Source organism: Aspergillus mulundensis, assembly GCF_003369625.1.
Source record: "Aspergillus mulundensis strain DSM 5745 chromosome Unknown scaffold_2, whole genome shotgun sequence".
NCBI lineage: Eukaryota > Fungi > Ascomycota > Eurotiomycetes > Eurotiales > Aspergillaceae > Aspergillus > Aspergillus mulundensis.
The window spans coordinates 3,140,919-3,155,399 of NW_020797890.1; the positions used below are offsets into that span (position 1 = coordinate 3,140,919).

Consider the following 14,481-nt stretch of genomic DNA (forward strand, 5'->3'; position numbering starts at 1 on the left):
CGATAAGCGTTTCTGAGTCGTAGGGAGAATATATAATTTGTGTGTTGTGATAGCATGGTGTCGAGTCTTCCAAAGTCGTCGCGTGATATATATATATGGTATTGTCCGCTGTGGACAAGCTAGTATAGGGAGTAGTCCGTGCTTGTTGACAGCCGCCCCTTGCGCAGCATTCTGATGCATCAGAGGTCCTTTTGACACCGTCAGAGCATACGTTTCCAAGTCAAGAGTTTCAGTTGACAAGCAGAACGTAAACAGTATGACAGATGTGTCGCATACTATGGCTCTGTATACCCCTGTCGTACCCCGCGTGGAAGGCCAATCAAACACCAGGGGTAAATTGATATACAGGATAAGACGATATAGGATAAATACCACGAACGTACCTTTCCAGGTAGTGTATTAAATGACAGGGTGAGTTGGAGACGCGTCCGGTTTAGAATGGTATAAAAAGGTCCAGCAACCCCGAGGGAAATCGGGGTAGCTCCCTAACGCATTAGAGCATGTTAGGCAGCCTATCCTGTTGACATATTGTAGCATACCGTACCGAAATTTATCTATACTGGGTCGGCTCGATCAAGGTGCTACAACTCCTCTTCTCCCTCGCTATCATCTACGGCTCCTACCTCATCCAACTAGCCCTACAAGCCCCAAATCCCAACCGCAACCCGGACAAGACAGTCGAGGCAGACCCATTAAGAAACAAGAATGTAACATACATACCGTTCACAGCTCAACTCCTTCAATTTTCCAGCTGACATTCTGCCCCGACTATGCTGGTGGATCGGCGCTCACGGCCGCATCATCGCCATTATCGGGCTATGCCACGGCATCCTCCCACTCCCCCGGAACCAACACAAGCCTTTATCTGCCCAGCAGGCTACAACAAACACATCTTCACATCCACCCCACAATCAACCCTCTTCCTATCCACCTTCTAGCCGTGGCCACACTCCGGATCATCGCATTCCGCCAACTCCAGAAAAATTTCACATTCGCCGTCGCCAAGCCAGGCAGACTCATCACGACAGGCCTGTATAAACACGTCTAGCACCCCTCGTACAGCGGCGGCATTGCAATCGTTATTGGGTTCATGGGTCTGATCTTTCGCGATGGCGGCGTGTTGAGCTGTTATCGCCAGGTCACCATCCGGTACTTGATGCAGTGGGGAAGGTCCTGTTGTGCGGGAATATGATCTACTATGCGGTTTTTATATCGTGGAATATTCCGACGAGGATCCCGCAGGAGGAAGAGTTGCTTTGTAAGGCATTTGGGCGGGAGTGGGTGGAGTATCATGAGGAGACGGCGAGGTTTATTCCGTGGGGTTTGTAGGACCTCTTGGAAGTTGATTGTTGGTGCAGTTGTGATCTGTAATGGATCTGTGAGGGTTATTGACCTCCTGTTGATTCCCACTGGGTATAGACAGCACATTTTCGCCTTTGGACTGGAGGTTTTGAGGCACGGCGTCGGGATTTTAGACGGTCTGTCCTTGTATATTCCTCACTCATTGAGCAGACCATGAATATTTAGGTGCGGCACGTTTACCTTATAGCAACAGCATAGAACGTCAGACCTTAGAGGCTTCTTTCGATTAACATTGAATCCTACAGCATAGTGCAGTTACTTTATGTGCTTGTTTGATGTCCACCAATGGGCCTAAGGATATTGTAACAGGTCCATTTGGGCCCCATTCATCCAACTGGTAGTCTGGGATCTTTGTGAAATGTTGAGAATATTTGCAGATGGAGAATGGGTGCGTAATACTAGTAGATGGATCGTATGTTAAGCTTGGTATCTCTGGCCCCGGGGGAAAGGATAGTATTCCGGGACGTGGATTAGAGTGGACGGTATATGATCCCCCATATCCCACGTGTTTATCCATGTTCAATCTCCTGTAAGTGAAATGACACAAGTCCTCCAACTTCCAAGGCCGGGCTATCCATTCAAAGCCCAACATGTCGCACCACTAATCGACGATAAAATGAACTATGTTTGCTTCCCTCCTGGCTGGGAGTCTGCCGTTTACAGAAGCTTGGGCCTTGTCTGGCGGGATATTGTTGCGCTTGATGGGATGGCGATTGACGAGTAGAGTCCAACTCAAGCCGTCTCTGAAAATGGCCGTGAATATGTGGCAACCCCTAGTCGAGGTCCTCTTCCTCATCCAGTTCGACTCACTAATCCAACAGAAACATCTTCTTCTGCATCTGCTCCGAAACCATCTGCATCCCTGTCAGCCACGCAACCCAAACCAGCCCTTCGCAGAGCAAGGGAAGAACACACCATATGATAATCCAAATGACTAACCCCCTCCACATACTCCACAGAATGATTCACCGGATACCCCCCGGGCAGATTCTGCAGCATACTCATGAAATTCCGCCCACGCTCAAGGTGCGTCCCCCCCTGCAACTGCGCCTCGCAATGCGTATCGCCCTTGCCATGATCGTCCAGCCCAAAGCCATAGAAGACATGTCTGAACGCGAACCGCTCCGTGATGAGCCCGCGGTTCTCGAGCACCTCGTCGCGCACGTACTTCGGGATCCGGGTCGGCTTTCCGGGCCCGATGCCGTAGTGCCAGGCGTCGTAGACTGCCGGGTCGGAGCAGGATGGTTGGGAGGAGGGGGGGATGGGGCGAGATTCCACGGGCCAGGCGAAGGAGCCGGGGTTCATGATGCCGTAGGTTATTCGGCTGTCTTCTGGTTGGGAGGGGCGGAGCATTGCGTCTGGATAGGTTGTTAGCTAGGAGCTTCTGGAGACGGGGAGGAGTGGTTCGTACAGCGTTGGACGGTCTGAGCACCGAGGGCTATAGAAGGTCAGTATGCGACATCAGCAACAGATAGAAGGGGAAGTGGCATACAATGACTCGCGAACGCAATACTCTCCACCGCTGGGTAAACGTCCTTATCCCAGAACATTGCGATGAACTTATCCAGCCTACACTGATCAGCACGATCCACACCCCGTTTAACGATCTTCGACCAGTACGTACGCTTCATAACTCGACATCCGCACATCTCCTGGCCCAACGGCAGGCCCGCCCCGCTGGTACGTATTCTTATGGTAGTAGACATCGTCCGGCTGCGCGGCGCCCATAGCGACGTCTTCCTTATTCAGCCACTGCGGTGCGGCGACGAGGATCTTGTCCATGTCTGCGTTCACGCTTTCGCGGCCGGCGGCGCAGATGAGGGCGTTGCGGATGTCTGAGCCCCATGTTAGCATAGGGCTGATAGATGAGGGTGTGCTTCAGGGGTTTTACTGTTGGCGTATTTCCAGCCGCTGGGTGTGGAACGGGTTAGCAGGGTTTCGATGCAAATAGGACAAGGGGGAGACATACTTCCTCCATATACCGGCCGTCGTAATCACGACGCGTTTAATCTGTGTCAGGTCTTTGGTGTTCTCGACGTAGTATGGCTACAGTTGAACATCAGCTCCGTCCCTCGAACAACACGGGGCGTGGTACCCTCGAGAACGTACCAGGGTAGCATCCGTGTCTTGGTCAACCACGAGCCTGTTCAGGTCAAAGCCCGCAACTATTGGGCTAAATGTTATCAGCAACAGCCTCAGCAAAAGCCCAGGTGGGGGAGGAATCCATACATCTCCTTCCACCCATTAACATGGTCTCCCGCCGGCGTCGCAGTGCTGATCATGATAGTCGGACAATCAGCTGGCTGTGTCTCGCCGACTGCGTCTGGCTGCCCACTGAGTCGAATTGTCTGGACATTGTCAACGGCCCCGAAAGGAGGCGGGTCTCCTTTTTTGTGGTTTGCTTGCAGGTATTCCGGTGGAACGGTGGCACTGGCCATGGTGGCTAGCAAGAGGGCTAGTGTGAGGGTTGAGAAGCGCATGCTAGCTGTTGAGGTTGTCTGTGTGGGCGTGGGTGATATTCAGGGACTATCAGGGTTGAGGCTGCAGGGGGAGATAAACCAAGGGCCAAGTGTCAAACACCTTTTTGAACGGGTACGTGAGTGGAGCAAGGAGTGAATGCAGCCAAGTTGGTACAGCAGCTGCAAGTATAAATAGCAATGCAGCAAGGGGCGGCTATAATTCGGGCGATGGTGACATGCAGGTGAAGGAGCAGTCTTGCATGCTGTCTGTTCTCAATCTCTCCTGCCTCAAAATCTTAGTTGTTCACTTTTGATATCTGCCCATGGCAAAGAGAGGGGTTTTCAAGCTTTTCCTCGCGTAGGGCTGTCCCCTTCACTGGCTGATCCCTACTACAACAAACCCTGCCGCCTGATCCAGATCTTGTTTGCCGTGACGATCGTGTATAGCCTGTGGGTCGAGCCTGATACACCACCAATCATACCCAGCATGATGAGAAACTATTGAATGCTTGACCGGCCTAACAGATAAGGGTGGGGTCGGGGCTGACAAGGCGTCTGGGAAGAGCCTGTACCCGAACGGTGACGCCCGCGTCCATGCAAGCCATCAACGGGCTTGCAACCATTGGAACTAACCATTATTTCCTATGGGACGGCTACAGCTACATGAACCCCGGGACATCCCCCTCCAGCACCGTAAACTCACGAAGCATGTTCCCCCCCGCATCCACAAAATAGAACACGCGCCTCGTGCCCCTATCCACCCACTCGTATCCATACAGCCCCTTCCCCTGCCTCACATTAACCACGCGCTCGAGACAGTCCAGGACCTCAAGCTTCCAGTTAATTCTCAGCCCGAGCTCCTGCGCGAGCATGGTACACCGCACGAGCGTGACCCAGCAGAACGTCAGATACCGCGTAAGTTCGTCGCGATTCGCGCGGTGGAAGGGGTCGTGCGGCTCGGGGAGTCGACGCTGCGGTGTATCGTACTCGGCCATTTCCAGTATCGGCTGCACGAGCTCGGGGGGTAGGCGCTTTGAGTGGAGGATTTCAAACACGCGCTGGATGTCGTGGTCTGAGGGGAGATGGGGCGGGGGCGCGGTGCTGTTCAGGAAGACGTCGAAGGGGACCTGGCCGAAGGGGAACTTTCTCTTCTCCACGAGCACGCGCTTTTCTTTCTTCTTCTTCTTCTTCTTCTTCTTCTTCTTCTTCTTCTCCTGCTCCTTGTTGACGAACTGCACGAGCGCAGGCCACTGCATCGCAACTCCTATATCAAACTCAAACATATGCCGCACATGGCGCTCGGGAATCCCAAAGAACTGCAGATGCGGGTACGTAGAGACGGCGGACTCGGCGGTCGCCGTGCAATTCTGCAGCATGCGCTGGTAGAGCGCAGTATTGCGGTACTCGTCTTCCATGAGACTGCCCCAGCTCGCGCCCAACAGCCCGTTTTGCGTCCGGCACTCGGCGTCCCAGAGCTCAGGGAAGCAGGCGATGATGTTGAGGGTTATGTAGGCGTCCAGCGCGCGTCTGTACAGTGATTCCCAGCCCAGCTGCTCAGAGGTGCATGGGCACGCGGTCACGCCGGTCCAGGTTGCATAGTCGGTTTCTGGATGCGCGGCGATGCGTAGGAGGGGGTCCATCTGCCCGTGCAGGATGAGTGTCTTGGCGAGCTCGATGTTGGTGAAGGCGTCTTGGTTCTCCTTGTAGAAGCGGTAGCAGTCGTTGCGCGTGTACCGGCGCAGGAAGGCCGGGGTTTTTCGTTCGCTGAGGGGGAGGGGGCAGGAGCAGGTTGGGTTTGAGTCGGAGTTGGAGTTGGCTTTGTTGTCGTGCGGGCACAGCGCTCTGCTCCCATTCCACTTTACAGGAGGGTCGTCGCGTACTGTCCAGTTTCTTGACATCGCTTTGCGCCATCTGTAGACGGTGCGGTTGATCTTTCTGGCGGTGGCGTCGTCAAGCAGGATCTCGTCTGGACTGGGGGGAGCATATGTGGCCGGGTATTTTGCCCGCTCTGTCACAGTGTGATCGTGCAGATTGCGGACGAACGACTCGACGAAGTATTCAATGTCGTTTGCGTGTGTTTGTGTATAGCGCCAGACAAGATCCGAGGGCCGTTGCTTGTGCGCGTTGCTCGTTTGGTAGCGTAGATTGGCTGCCAGCACTTGCCACGCGATGTTGTGGGCTTGGTGCGCCATGATAAATTACAATTTATAAGATATGATCGGAAAGTTTCTGCAGGCCCGAAATCCCGGTTTTGGATGGAAAACGACGAGTTTTGAGGACGTTGGTGTGAGTCCAGGATGGCTCAGCCACGGAGGACCGTGCATTAGCCTGCAGCCCTGAGTCATTTGGCTGCACTAGGTAGGGAACTAAGCAACGGACTGGTTGTTAATTAGCCGGGCTGGGCTGGATGAGTCATTCTAGTAGCTAAGAAGATATGGCAGCTCTAGATGACCAACTCATGCGTGATCCGCATAATGGTTGTTCTAACGTGGTCTCGTGTGTCGTGTCCCGTCTGATCAGCAGCTGGAGGCGTACGCTACATGCGTTGTCTGCCTCTTATCATTGAGGAAATGATACTCGTTGCGTTCCGGGTTCCGGCGATATCTTATTTTATAGAGTTCCCAGCGCGGTGGTCGTCCGACGTGGCGACGCAGCGCGTTAAAGATCATGCCTTTCCAGTCAATCTCCTCCCCCAGCTCTTGTGCGAGGAGGTTGTACCGGACAAGAAGGTTCCAACACAATTCTAGGTACTTGTTGAGCTCGTTGCGGTTCTGAGCATGCAGGGGGTCGTGCGGTATTGGCAGGCGGCGCCGCGGCGTATCGTAGTCTGCGAGCTTAAGGATGGGGATGACCAGTTCAGTGGGCAGACGCTTTGCATATAATATCAGCGTAACCTGTGCAATGTCTTGCGAGGACGGGAGGTGCGGGACTGTCTCTTCCAAGTTCAAAAAGCGGTTGAAGGGCAGATGGCCGTAGGGGAACTTGTATGCCGCGACGTAGCCGGATTTCTTCGCCTCTGTCCCCGTCCCCGCAGCCCATCCAGTTGCTTTATCGTCTTTTACGAATTTCCTGAAGACCGGGTACTTCACCGCGATGTCCGCGGGGAAGCGAAAGCAATCCGAGAAGTGGCGGTCCGGGACGCCAAAGAACTCCTGGTGCGGGAGCACAGTGGCCGGTGTGGTGATGTCCATAGTCACAAGGCCCAGCATATACTGGTACATGGCCGTATTCCGGTAATCGGCTTCCCTCAGGGCACCGGGTGTGTTATTTCTCTTCTTCCCACGGGGCGCAGGCTCCCATAGGGCCGGAAAGACTTTGATGATGTTCAGCACAAGATAAGCTTCCAGCGCGAACTTGTAGACCATGTCCCAACCGAGCGTTTGGGGCATGCAATTGCACTCGCCCTTTGAGTGCCATCTCGCGTACTCGTCTTTGATGGCTGGGTCCGAGCAAGCGCGCAGGACGGTGTCTGTCTCGCCGTGGAGCAGCAGGGTTTTGACAAGCTCCATGTGGAAGAAGCAGGCGCGGTTGGCCTCGTAGAAAGTGTAGCAGTCAGGATAGATTCTTCTCCGCATGAACGCAGATGCCTTGCGCTCCTTGAAGGGTAATGCGCAGGGGCAGCCGAATATGTATCCGTCGTCTTGCTCCTCTTCGCGGGCTGGGTCGTCGGCGCTGCGGCATTCGCTGATGTTGCTGGTGTGCGGGCAGAGATGCTTGCTTCTGGCCCATGTTGTGGCTTGCGGGAGCTGGATTCCTTCCGCTGTTGACAATGAGTTGCGCCATTTGTACACTGTCTGGCTGATTCTTTGGGCTGCTGCATCGTTGATGAGGATGTCTTCTGGCTTGGGGGGTTGATATGTTGCAGGGTATTTTGCGCGCTCGGCTGTGGTTTGGTCTTCAAGGGCTTGCACAAATGACTCGGCGAAACCGTCAATATGCTTTCCCTGGTTTGGCTTGAAGCAGAAGACGATGTCGCAGGGTCGGGGCATGTTGCCCGCCTGGTATCTCATGTTGGCCACCAGGGCATCCCAACGGATTCCTTCCACTTGATGCGCCATATCTGCCAATATGATCGGATGTTCAATTCAGAAGTGTCTACAAGTTAGAAATCTCCTCGACGGGCGAACGAAAGGGTTTTTGGAGTTGCTGGATGAGCGCTAGTCCTGATTGGCTCGCCGACTCGCTCGTCACGTGCTGCCATCTGCCTGTTCTTGCCTGGACTGCGTGAGTTGGAGGAGCATATGATCTCAATGGCCAAAGTGGTTTTGGTACTACTTCTCACTTGCATTCCTGTCACATACTTGGCATGGCTCTTGAAAAAGCGATTTGTGCCTGGACTGAAGTCAGATATATATTTTTGTCCCACCCATCCCCAAACCATCCCTATCTATACCCAAACAACAGCGAATCCGAAGGACAGCGAGTGGCTCGGGTTAATAATAATGGCAAGTGATCCAAGGTTCGTTGATACCATTATTGCAAGTCTAGGAGATATCTATATGCCACCACATTACACATTACCCACCCACCCCATCCATTATCTCAATAAAGCGCACCAAACAGAAGTGCAACCACCTACACCTTGTCCCCACCCTCATTCCTCTCCCTCCTCAGCCCCTGGCTACTCTCCAGCGCCCGATTCAAATCATAACTCTGCGTACCCGCACTAAGCACCAAAGCGACCCCACAAACCCCACAACAGACCGCATACACAATGCGCAGACTATCCGTATACGCCGTCTGCAGCGCCAACTTCTCCGCGCCCTCAGGCATCGCTTTAATAACCTCGACAAGTCCGGCGGCATCTTGACTATACTCTGACGCTCTGGCCGCAAGATCGGGGATAGCAGAAGAAACAAGGTTCGCAAACATGCGATTCTGAAACACCACACCCCCAATCGCCACGCCAACAGCCTGCCCCATCGCGCGGAAGAAGCTGAACATCCCGACTGCAATCGCGAGCGTATCGTTCGTGGCTGACGCCTGGATCGCGAACCCGATGCTGGGGAACAGCAGACCGAGGCCGATGCCCGGCACGATGTTGATGAAGATGAAGGCCGGGATGCTGGTGTCCACGTCCATGTAGCACAGCAGGCCCAGGCCGAACGTCGACAGGATCCAGCCCAGCCAGATGGCCCAGCGGTAGTGGCCGAACTTGGTGACGAGGATGCCGACGACTGCTGCGGAGGGCGCGACTGTGAATGTTGCGGGGAATAAGGCCACGCCTGCCATGATGGGCGTGTAGCCCTTTACGGCCTCGTAGTATAACGGCTGGTAGTAAAGGAGACACCAGAGAACTAGGCCCTGTAGGAACGAGCCGGCGAAGGAGACGGAGGCTGTGCGGTTTTGGAAAATGCGGGGTGGGATTATTGGGTCTTTGGCGAAGCGGTACTCGTAGAATGCGAATATGGCAAGACCAACGACGCCGATCATCAGTGGGACGAGGGTGCGCCATGAGTCCCAGTTGTAGAGGATGCCGCCCCAGGAGAGGGGGATCAGGAAGGAGGAGAGGCTGCCGACGAAGATGATGGTCCCGATGTAGTCGATTTGGCGGAGTTTTTCGGCCAGGGAGGTGGGGATTATGTTGAGCTTTAGGAAGAGGAGGATTGTGACGAGGCCGACGCCGATAAAGGGGAAGTTTATGTAGAAGATCCAGCGCTACCCGGGCATAGGTATTAGCTTTGATTTGTATGGGTGATGTGTTGGTAGGGAAACGTACCCAGGTAACATCCTGACTAAACCCACCACCTAGAATCGGCCCAGTCACAGAGCCAACACTCCACATCGCAGAGAGGATGCCGAAGTACTGCCCTCGTAATCTTAGTGGGACAAGGTCGGTGACAATGACTTCGCTCAGGGCGATCAGGCCGCCACCCCCAACACCCTGGACCGTCCGGCCAACAAGGAGGTAGGTGAAGTCCTTAGAAACAGAGCAGACGACCGTCCCGACGAAGAAGAACGTCAGCGCAACGAGGACAAGCGGTCGCCGCCCGAAGATGCTAGAGAGGGAGGCGAAGTTCGGCTGGAAGACTGTCGAAGCAAGCAAGAACGAAGTGCCGCTCCAGAATGCTTCAATGGCTGTTCCTTTCAGTTCGCGTGTGATGATCTACATAGACAACGTTAAATGCCAACGTTTCCAATGTGGAGCAGGTAAATAGGGTAAACTACCGGCAACGCAACGGAGATGCTCGTCCCGTCCAGCGCAACCATGAGGGTCAACACGGACAGTGTAAAGAACGCCATGATCCCGCGACGGCCAAGCACGAATTCATCCTTCTCGTTTTCCAGGTCCAGCGTCTCGGACTTGGATTCAGACGGTCGAGGGGGAGATATAGTTTGGCTGGCCTCCGCGTCGGCCAAGACACCCGCCTTCTGATTGACCATAATTGTGACGATCGTTTGGCTTTACCTATGGGAGGAGAATGAAGAGAAGCAGGTAATCTGTGGGTTGTAAATCTCATCCTCACGCCCGACATACAAGGGCTGATATATACGTCCATGGTGCTGAGGAAATCCGTCGCGGCTCTCAGTTCCTCCAGCGGATGGATTCGACCCGCGGAGGAACAAGCCATCCATTCTGACAGCGGGACAAGCTCTGAGCCATAGCAGGGCGATGACGGTGGTGTGTTGGGGCTGAGGCTGATCCTTCCGACTCGGTCGGGCCAACTGTAGCCCGACCGTGTCCGACCGGCGGATGGTCTGTGGCCCGAGGGCGAAACTAGTATAGAGGGGCCTAGCTTACTGACAACTAGTCAATAAGGGCTTAGTTTACTGGTCAACCATTCGAGAACGGCATAGCGTTCGACGTTCGTGGACTAGACAAAATCCGCTTCATCATTGCTTCAAGTTAGCCGCCTCCCTCGAGTCCCTCCAGTCTCAATGGAGGTCGAGTATCACAAGGACTATAATAATCCTTGTATCATGTCTCTATACACTGTAGGTTATTGAAGTATTGGCCAAGCTATTCAGCCTCTGGCCCCTGCACACGGCCGGGCCGTACCAGCCAACCAAGCCCTAACCGAGGCATGTCATTGGGTGTCGTAACCTTATAGATACAATGGCAGCACGGCCACCTTGCATTCAACTCCCAGCTTCAACAATACAATCACCTTATCTATGCTAACCCTAACCACTGCAACTACTCCACACCCGCCGCAACACCAAACTCCCTCTTAACCAGCATCCCCAGCCCAACCAAATCAGTAACAACACTCACCATCCCAAACCCACGGCGCGCATAACTCCTCGCCTGAGCCCCAGTCTCACAATAAATCCCCACAGCCTTCCCATATCTCCGTCCCGCCTCATAAACCCTCTGAATCGCATCCCGCAACTCAGGCGCATAGTTCTCCTCCCCAGGACCGGTGATCGGGAATCCAATATTCACGGCTAGATCAAAGGGCCCGATGAAGAGGACGTCGATTCCGTTCACAGCAGCAATGGCCTCAACGTCCTCTAGTGCCCCCCTCGTCTCGATCTGCACGCCTATGACGAGCGCGTCGTTCGCTTGAGCTAGATACTCTGCCCCGGTGGGCTCGTGGACGCTCACGCCCCCCGTCGGGGGATCATAAACATGGCTCCGGAATTTGTCCACGGCCAGCAGGCTCTCAAACCCTCTCTTTCCATTGGGCGGAAATTTAGCGCACTCCACGACTCTCCTTGCATCATCCACTGATTCGATCATGGGGACCAGGATCCCGTGTGCGCCGGCGTCAAGCGCCCGCTTGATCATCCAGTGCTGGGCATCGGCGACACGAACAACGGGCGACACGCCGCATGAGGCCGCGGCCGCAACGAGCTCGTGCATGTTGTCGTCGTGCAGGTTGCCGTGTTCAAGGTCGATGAGGAGCCAGGAGATGCTTGGGGAAGCGCGGCAGATTGTGCGGGGGAGGGTTGGGCCCGGGAGCATTTGCCAGGCGCCGAAGGCGGGGGTGTTGGACTTGAGGGTCTTTTGGAGGTGGTTTGCTGATTGCATGGTTATGGCGCAGCAATGTGGTTGTTCGGTGGGTTGGGAGAGCGGGTTTAGGCATTTGGGGAGGAAGGATGTTGGACCTGAGGCTGGGTTGCGAATTTGGTACATGGGTAAGGTACCGGTTTTAGGGAATGCTAGAAAGGTGAAGGGTACCTGGCTTGACGCCCGCTGCTGAACTGGACAGGACATCGGATCTCGAAGCCGATGCAGGGCGACTCGGGATGAAGTCGCGAGCCGATAGTCAACGCTGAGGTCCACAAATGCCATGAACCTGATTCATACCCGATGATCACGGTCGGAGCTGGGATGCTTTCTCCAAGGCTGGTGTCCAAGTCCAAGAAGAATGTTCTCGGGCTGCACCATCCGCATCGCTATGGTGAACAGAGCAGGTGGTCATCTAGAAGACCTTTGATGTTGGAGCCGACGATGAGAAACCATATTAGGGATGATTAGAAAGGTTCAAAGGGAATCTCGATGGAAACGAGGTCGAAACGCGTAACTATTTCATTGTCTCGTGTCTTTTCAAACGTCTACATCATCAACATGACCCCAACAGTCCCAACAACAGCCGTCCAGACAGGAACAGCCAGCATGCCCGCAGCATCAGGAGGTGTATCCTCATCTTCAGCCCCAGCCCCCTCCTCGCTGCTACCCTCACTCCCCTCACCCGCCTGCCCATCACTCTCGACAACCCTCTGCTCAAGCTCCGGGCTTAGTGGCGTCCGCGCCTCAATATACTGCGTTAACACCTCATCCTGCGTATCAAGAGAGATAAAGTCATCCGTCGCAACAAAGATGTTATCGCCGCCGCCGGCCAAAAAGTCCAGCGTGACAACGCGGTAGTCGCGCTCATCATCGATCGCGTCGTTGTTGATGGTAACATTCACCAGGCGACTGCCGGGGTCATTATCAGGGTTGAACTCGATCCTGACGCCGCGCGAGACCTGGAACCACGATGAGATCTCGGCGTCGTTGAACTGATTGACGTAGGAAACTGCGCCTTCCAGGATCTTGCGGAGATCAGAGCCGGAGTATTCGAGCTCGACGATTGCGTTGCCGAAGGGGAATGCGGTTAGGACTTCGCCGCGGGTGATTTCGCCTTCGTCGATCGTTGCACGCACACCACCGGAGTTGATCAGCGCCAGATCAGGCCGCTCGTCCATGCCCTCCGTCTGGTTGAGGCGGTATTCGAGCATCGCGTCCGCCATGACCTGGCCTAGCAGACAGTCGCCCTCTTGGCAGGTCTCCTGCACGAGCTCAGCGTCTGTCTCGCCTAGGACTTCGGCTGCGAAACCGGCGAAGGCCTCAGCCCACCCCTGGATCTTGGCGTCGAGCTCTTTGTCGAGGGCCGTGCTGTTGTCCATGTGGATTGGTGCGCCGTGGTATGCGAGAGCATGGCCTTCATCATCAAACGTGAGGTCGATGGCGCCGATGTACTCGCCCCAGCGGTAGGCGGTCACAATGAACACCTCGTGGCCTCCTAAGTCCTCGACAATGGTCGGATAATCGCCCTGGGCATCTTCCATGTCGCCGAGAAGAGTATGTGTGTGGCCTCCAATAATCAGGCTGAGACCCTCGGTTTGCGCTGCGAGCTCCTGGTCTACATCGTAGCCGAGATGGGAGAGGACCACGATGCGGTTGACGTTAGTATCGTTGCGAATTTCCCAGACAGCCTTCTGGATCTCTTCGACGGGGTCAAGGAAGGTGGTCGTGTTACCGACACTCGAAATCCCCGGTGTCGTGGTGGTCGTGGCGCCAATAACGGCAATTTCATGCTCATCGAAGATGACGTAGTTTTTGATCGTCTCATTAAGCGACTTGACCTCACTCTTGACGTTGCACGACACGACGGGAAATGTCAAATTGAGCAAGAACTCGCCGAGAGCTTCGTCGCCGCCATCCCACTCATGGTTCCCCAGCGTCATGGCATCGAATCCGAGCTCGTTGATGGTCTCGGCGATCTTCTCGCCTCCGTAGTACGAGTAGAAGAGCGTGCCCTGAAACTCATCGCCGGCATTGAGCCACAAGTTGTCCGGGTATTGCTCGCGGAGCTCGTCGACCTTGGTCTTGATACGCGCATAGCCGCCATAGCAGCCCTCCTCTGGGTCCTCGCAGGTTGTTCCCGAGGACGCGAATTGGTCGAGGTGTGCGTGGACATCGTTAACATGGAAGAAGGCTGATCGGGTTAGCTGAAGCATCATTAACACTAGACGGCCACGTACAAACGTTGTAGTTGCCGTCATCGTCGACAAACCGCTTAGCCAGGCGCTTGCTGTAGAGGTAGTCGTCGGCGACAACCGTGCCAGCCACCGCAAGGACGGCCAGTGATAGCGAGGACTTCATGTTTGGCAGAGCTCCTGCAGCTAGGTGAACGGTGCTGGAGTGCAGCAAAAGAGGGGGATCGGCAAGCCTGATATACGCCAGCCACCACCGGCTGCCAGGCTTGGCTGTGATACACGTGGGAACGGCCATTGGTCCCCCCAGCAGGGCGGAGGAGCCCGAATGCAACCTTGCGCTGGGTTGGCCTTGGCACGAGCTTGGCACCGGCCCCTGTACACCAATCAGGGTGCGTTTGGCATGCAGGAACTGGATGCAAGGGGTGATAAGACTCATAAGAGCCCTGGCGACCCCAACTGTTCCTTAATCTATACCATATCTACTGATCTTGATTCAGCGGAGGTCCCCGCA

General features: G+C 54.9%; 6 protein-coding genes across 6 annotated transcripts; all 6 read right to left on the reverse strand.

Moving 5' to 3' along the window:
• Nucleotides 1–2,154: 2,154 nt before the first annotated feature.
• On the reverse strand, nucleotides 2,155–3,800 carry DSM5745_03670 (uncharacterized protein; the record flags this gene model as incomplete). Its single annotated transcript, XM_026745686.1, has 8 exons — nucleotides 2,155–2,720; nucleotides 2,774–2,800; nucleotides 2,855–2,931; nucleotides 2,987–3,197; nucleotides 3,254–3,273; nucleotides 3,332–3,408; nucleotides 3,472–3,535; nucleotides 3,592–3,800. The coding sequence occupies 8 exons, from the start codon at nucleotides 3,798–3,800 to the stop codon at nucleotides 2,155–2,157; spliced, it is 1,251 nt and encodes a 416-aa protein (XP_026606552.1).
• Nucleotides 3,801–4,480: 680 nt separating this feature from the next.
• DSM5745_03671 (uncharacterized protein) lies at nucleotides 4,481–6,013 on the reverse strand (the record flags this gene model as incomplete). Its single annotated transcript, XM_026745687.1, has 1 exon — nucleotides 4,481–6,013. The coding sequence occupies one exon, from the start codon at nucleotides 6,011–6,013 to the stop codon at nucleotides 4,481–4,483; it is 1,533 nt and encodes a 510-aa protein (XP_026606553.1).
• A 324-nt stretch (nucleotides 6,014–6,337) lies between these two features.
• DSM5745_03672 (uncharacterized protein) lies at nucleotides 6,338–7,831 on the reverse strand (the record flags this gene model as incomplete). Its single annotated transcript, XM_026745688.1, has 1 exon — nucleotides 6,338–7,831. One exon carries the CDS (start codon nucleotides 7,829–7,831, stop codon nucleotides 6,338–6,340), a length of 1,494 nt encoding a protein of 497 aa, XP_026606554.1.
• Nucleotides 7,832–8,396: 565 nt separating this feature from the next.
• On the reverse strand, nucleotides 8,397–10,205 carry DSM5745_03673 (MDR family MFS transporter; the record flags this gene model as incomplete). The annotated part of the gene is made up of 3 exons (XM_026745689.1): nucleotides 8,397–9,479; nucleotides 9,541–9,927; nucleotides 9,990–10,205. The coding sequence occupies 3 exons, from the start codon at nucleotides 10,203–10,205 to the stop codon at nucleotides 8,397–8,399; spliced, it is 1,686 nt and encodes a 561-aa protein (XP_026606555.1).
• A 754-nt stretch (nucleotides 10,206–10,959) lies between these two features.
• DSM5745_03674 (HpcH/HpaI aldolase family protein) lies at nucleotides 10,960–12,060 on the reverse strand (the record flags this gene model as incomplete). The annotated part of the gene is made up of 1 exon (XM_026745690.1): nucleotides 10,960–12,060. One exon carries the CDS (start codon nucleotides 12,058–12,060, stop codon nucleotides 10,960–10,962), a length of 1,101 nt encoding a protein of 366 aa, XP_026606556.1.
• A 263-nt stretch (nucleotides 12,061–12,323) lies between these two features.
• DSM5745_03675 (bifunctional metallophosphatase/5'-nucleotidase) lies at nucleotides 12,324–14,265 on the reverse strand (the record flags this gene model as incomplete). The annotated part of the gene is made up of 2 exons (XM_026745691.1): nucleotides 12,324–13,969; nucleotides 14,016–14,265. The coding sequence occupies 2 exons, from the start codon at nucleotides 14,263–14,265 to the stop codon at nucleotides 12,324–12,326; spliced, it is 1,896 nt and encodes a 631-aa protein (XP_026606557.1).
• Nucleotides 14,266–14,481: the final 216 nt, after the last annotated feature.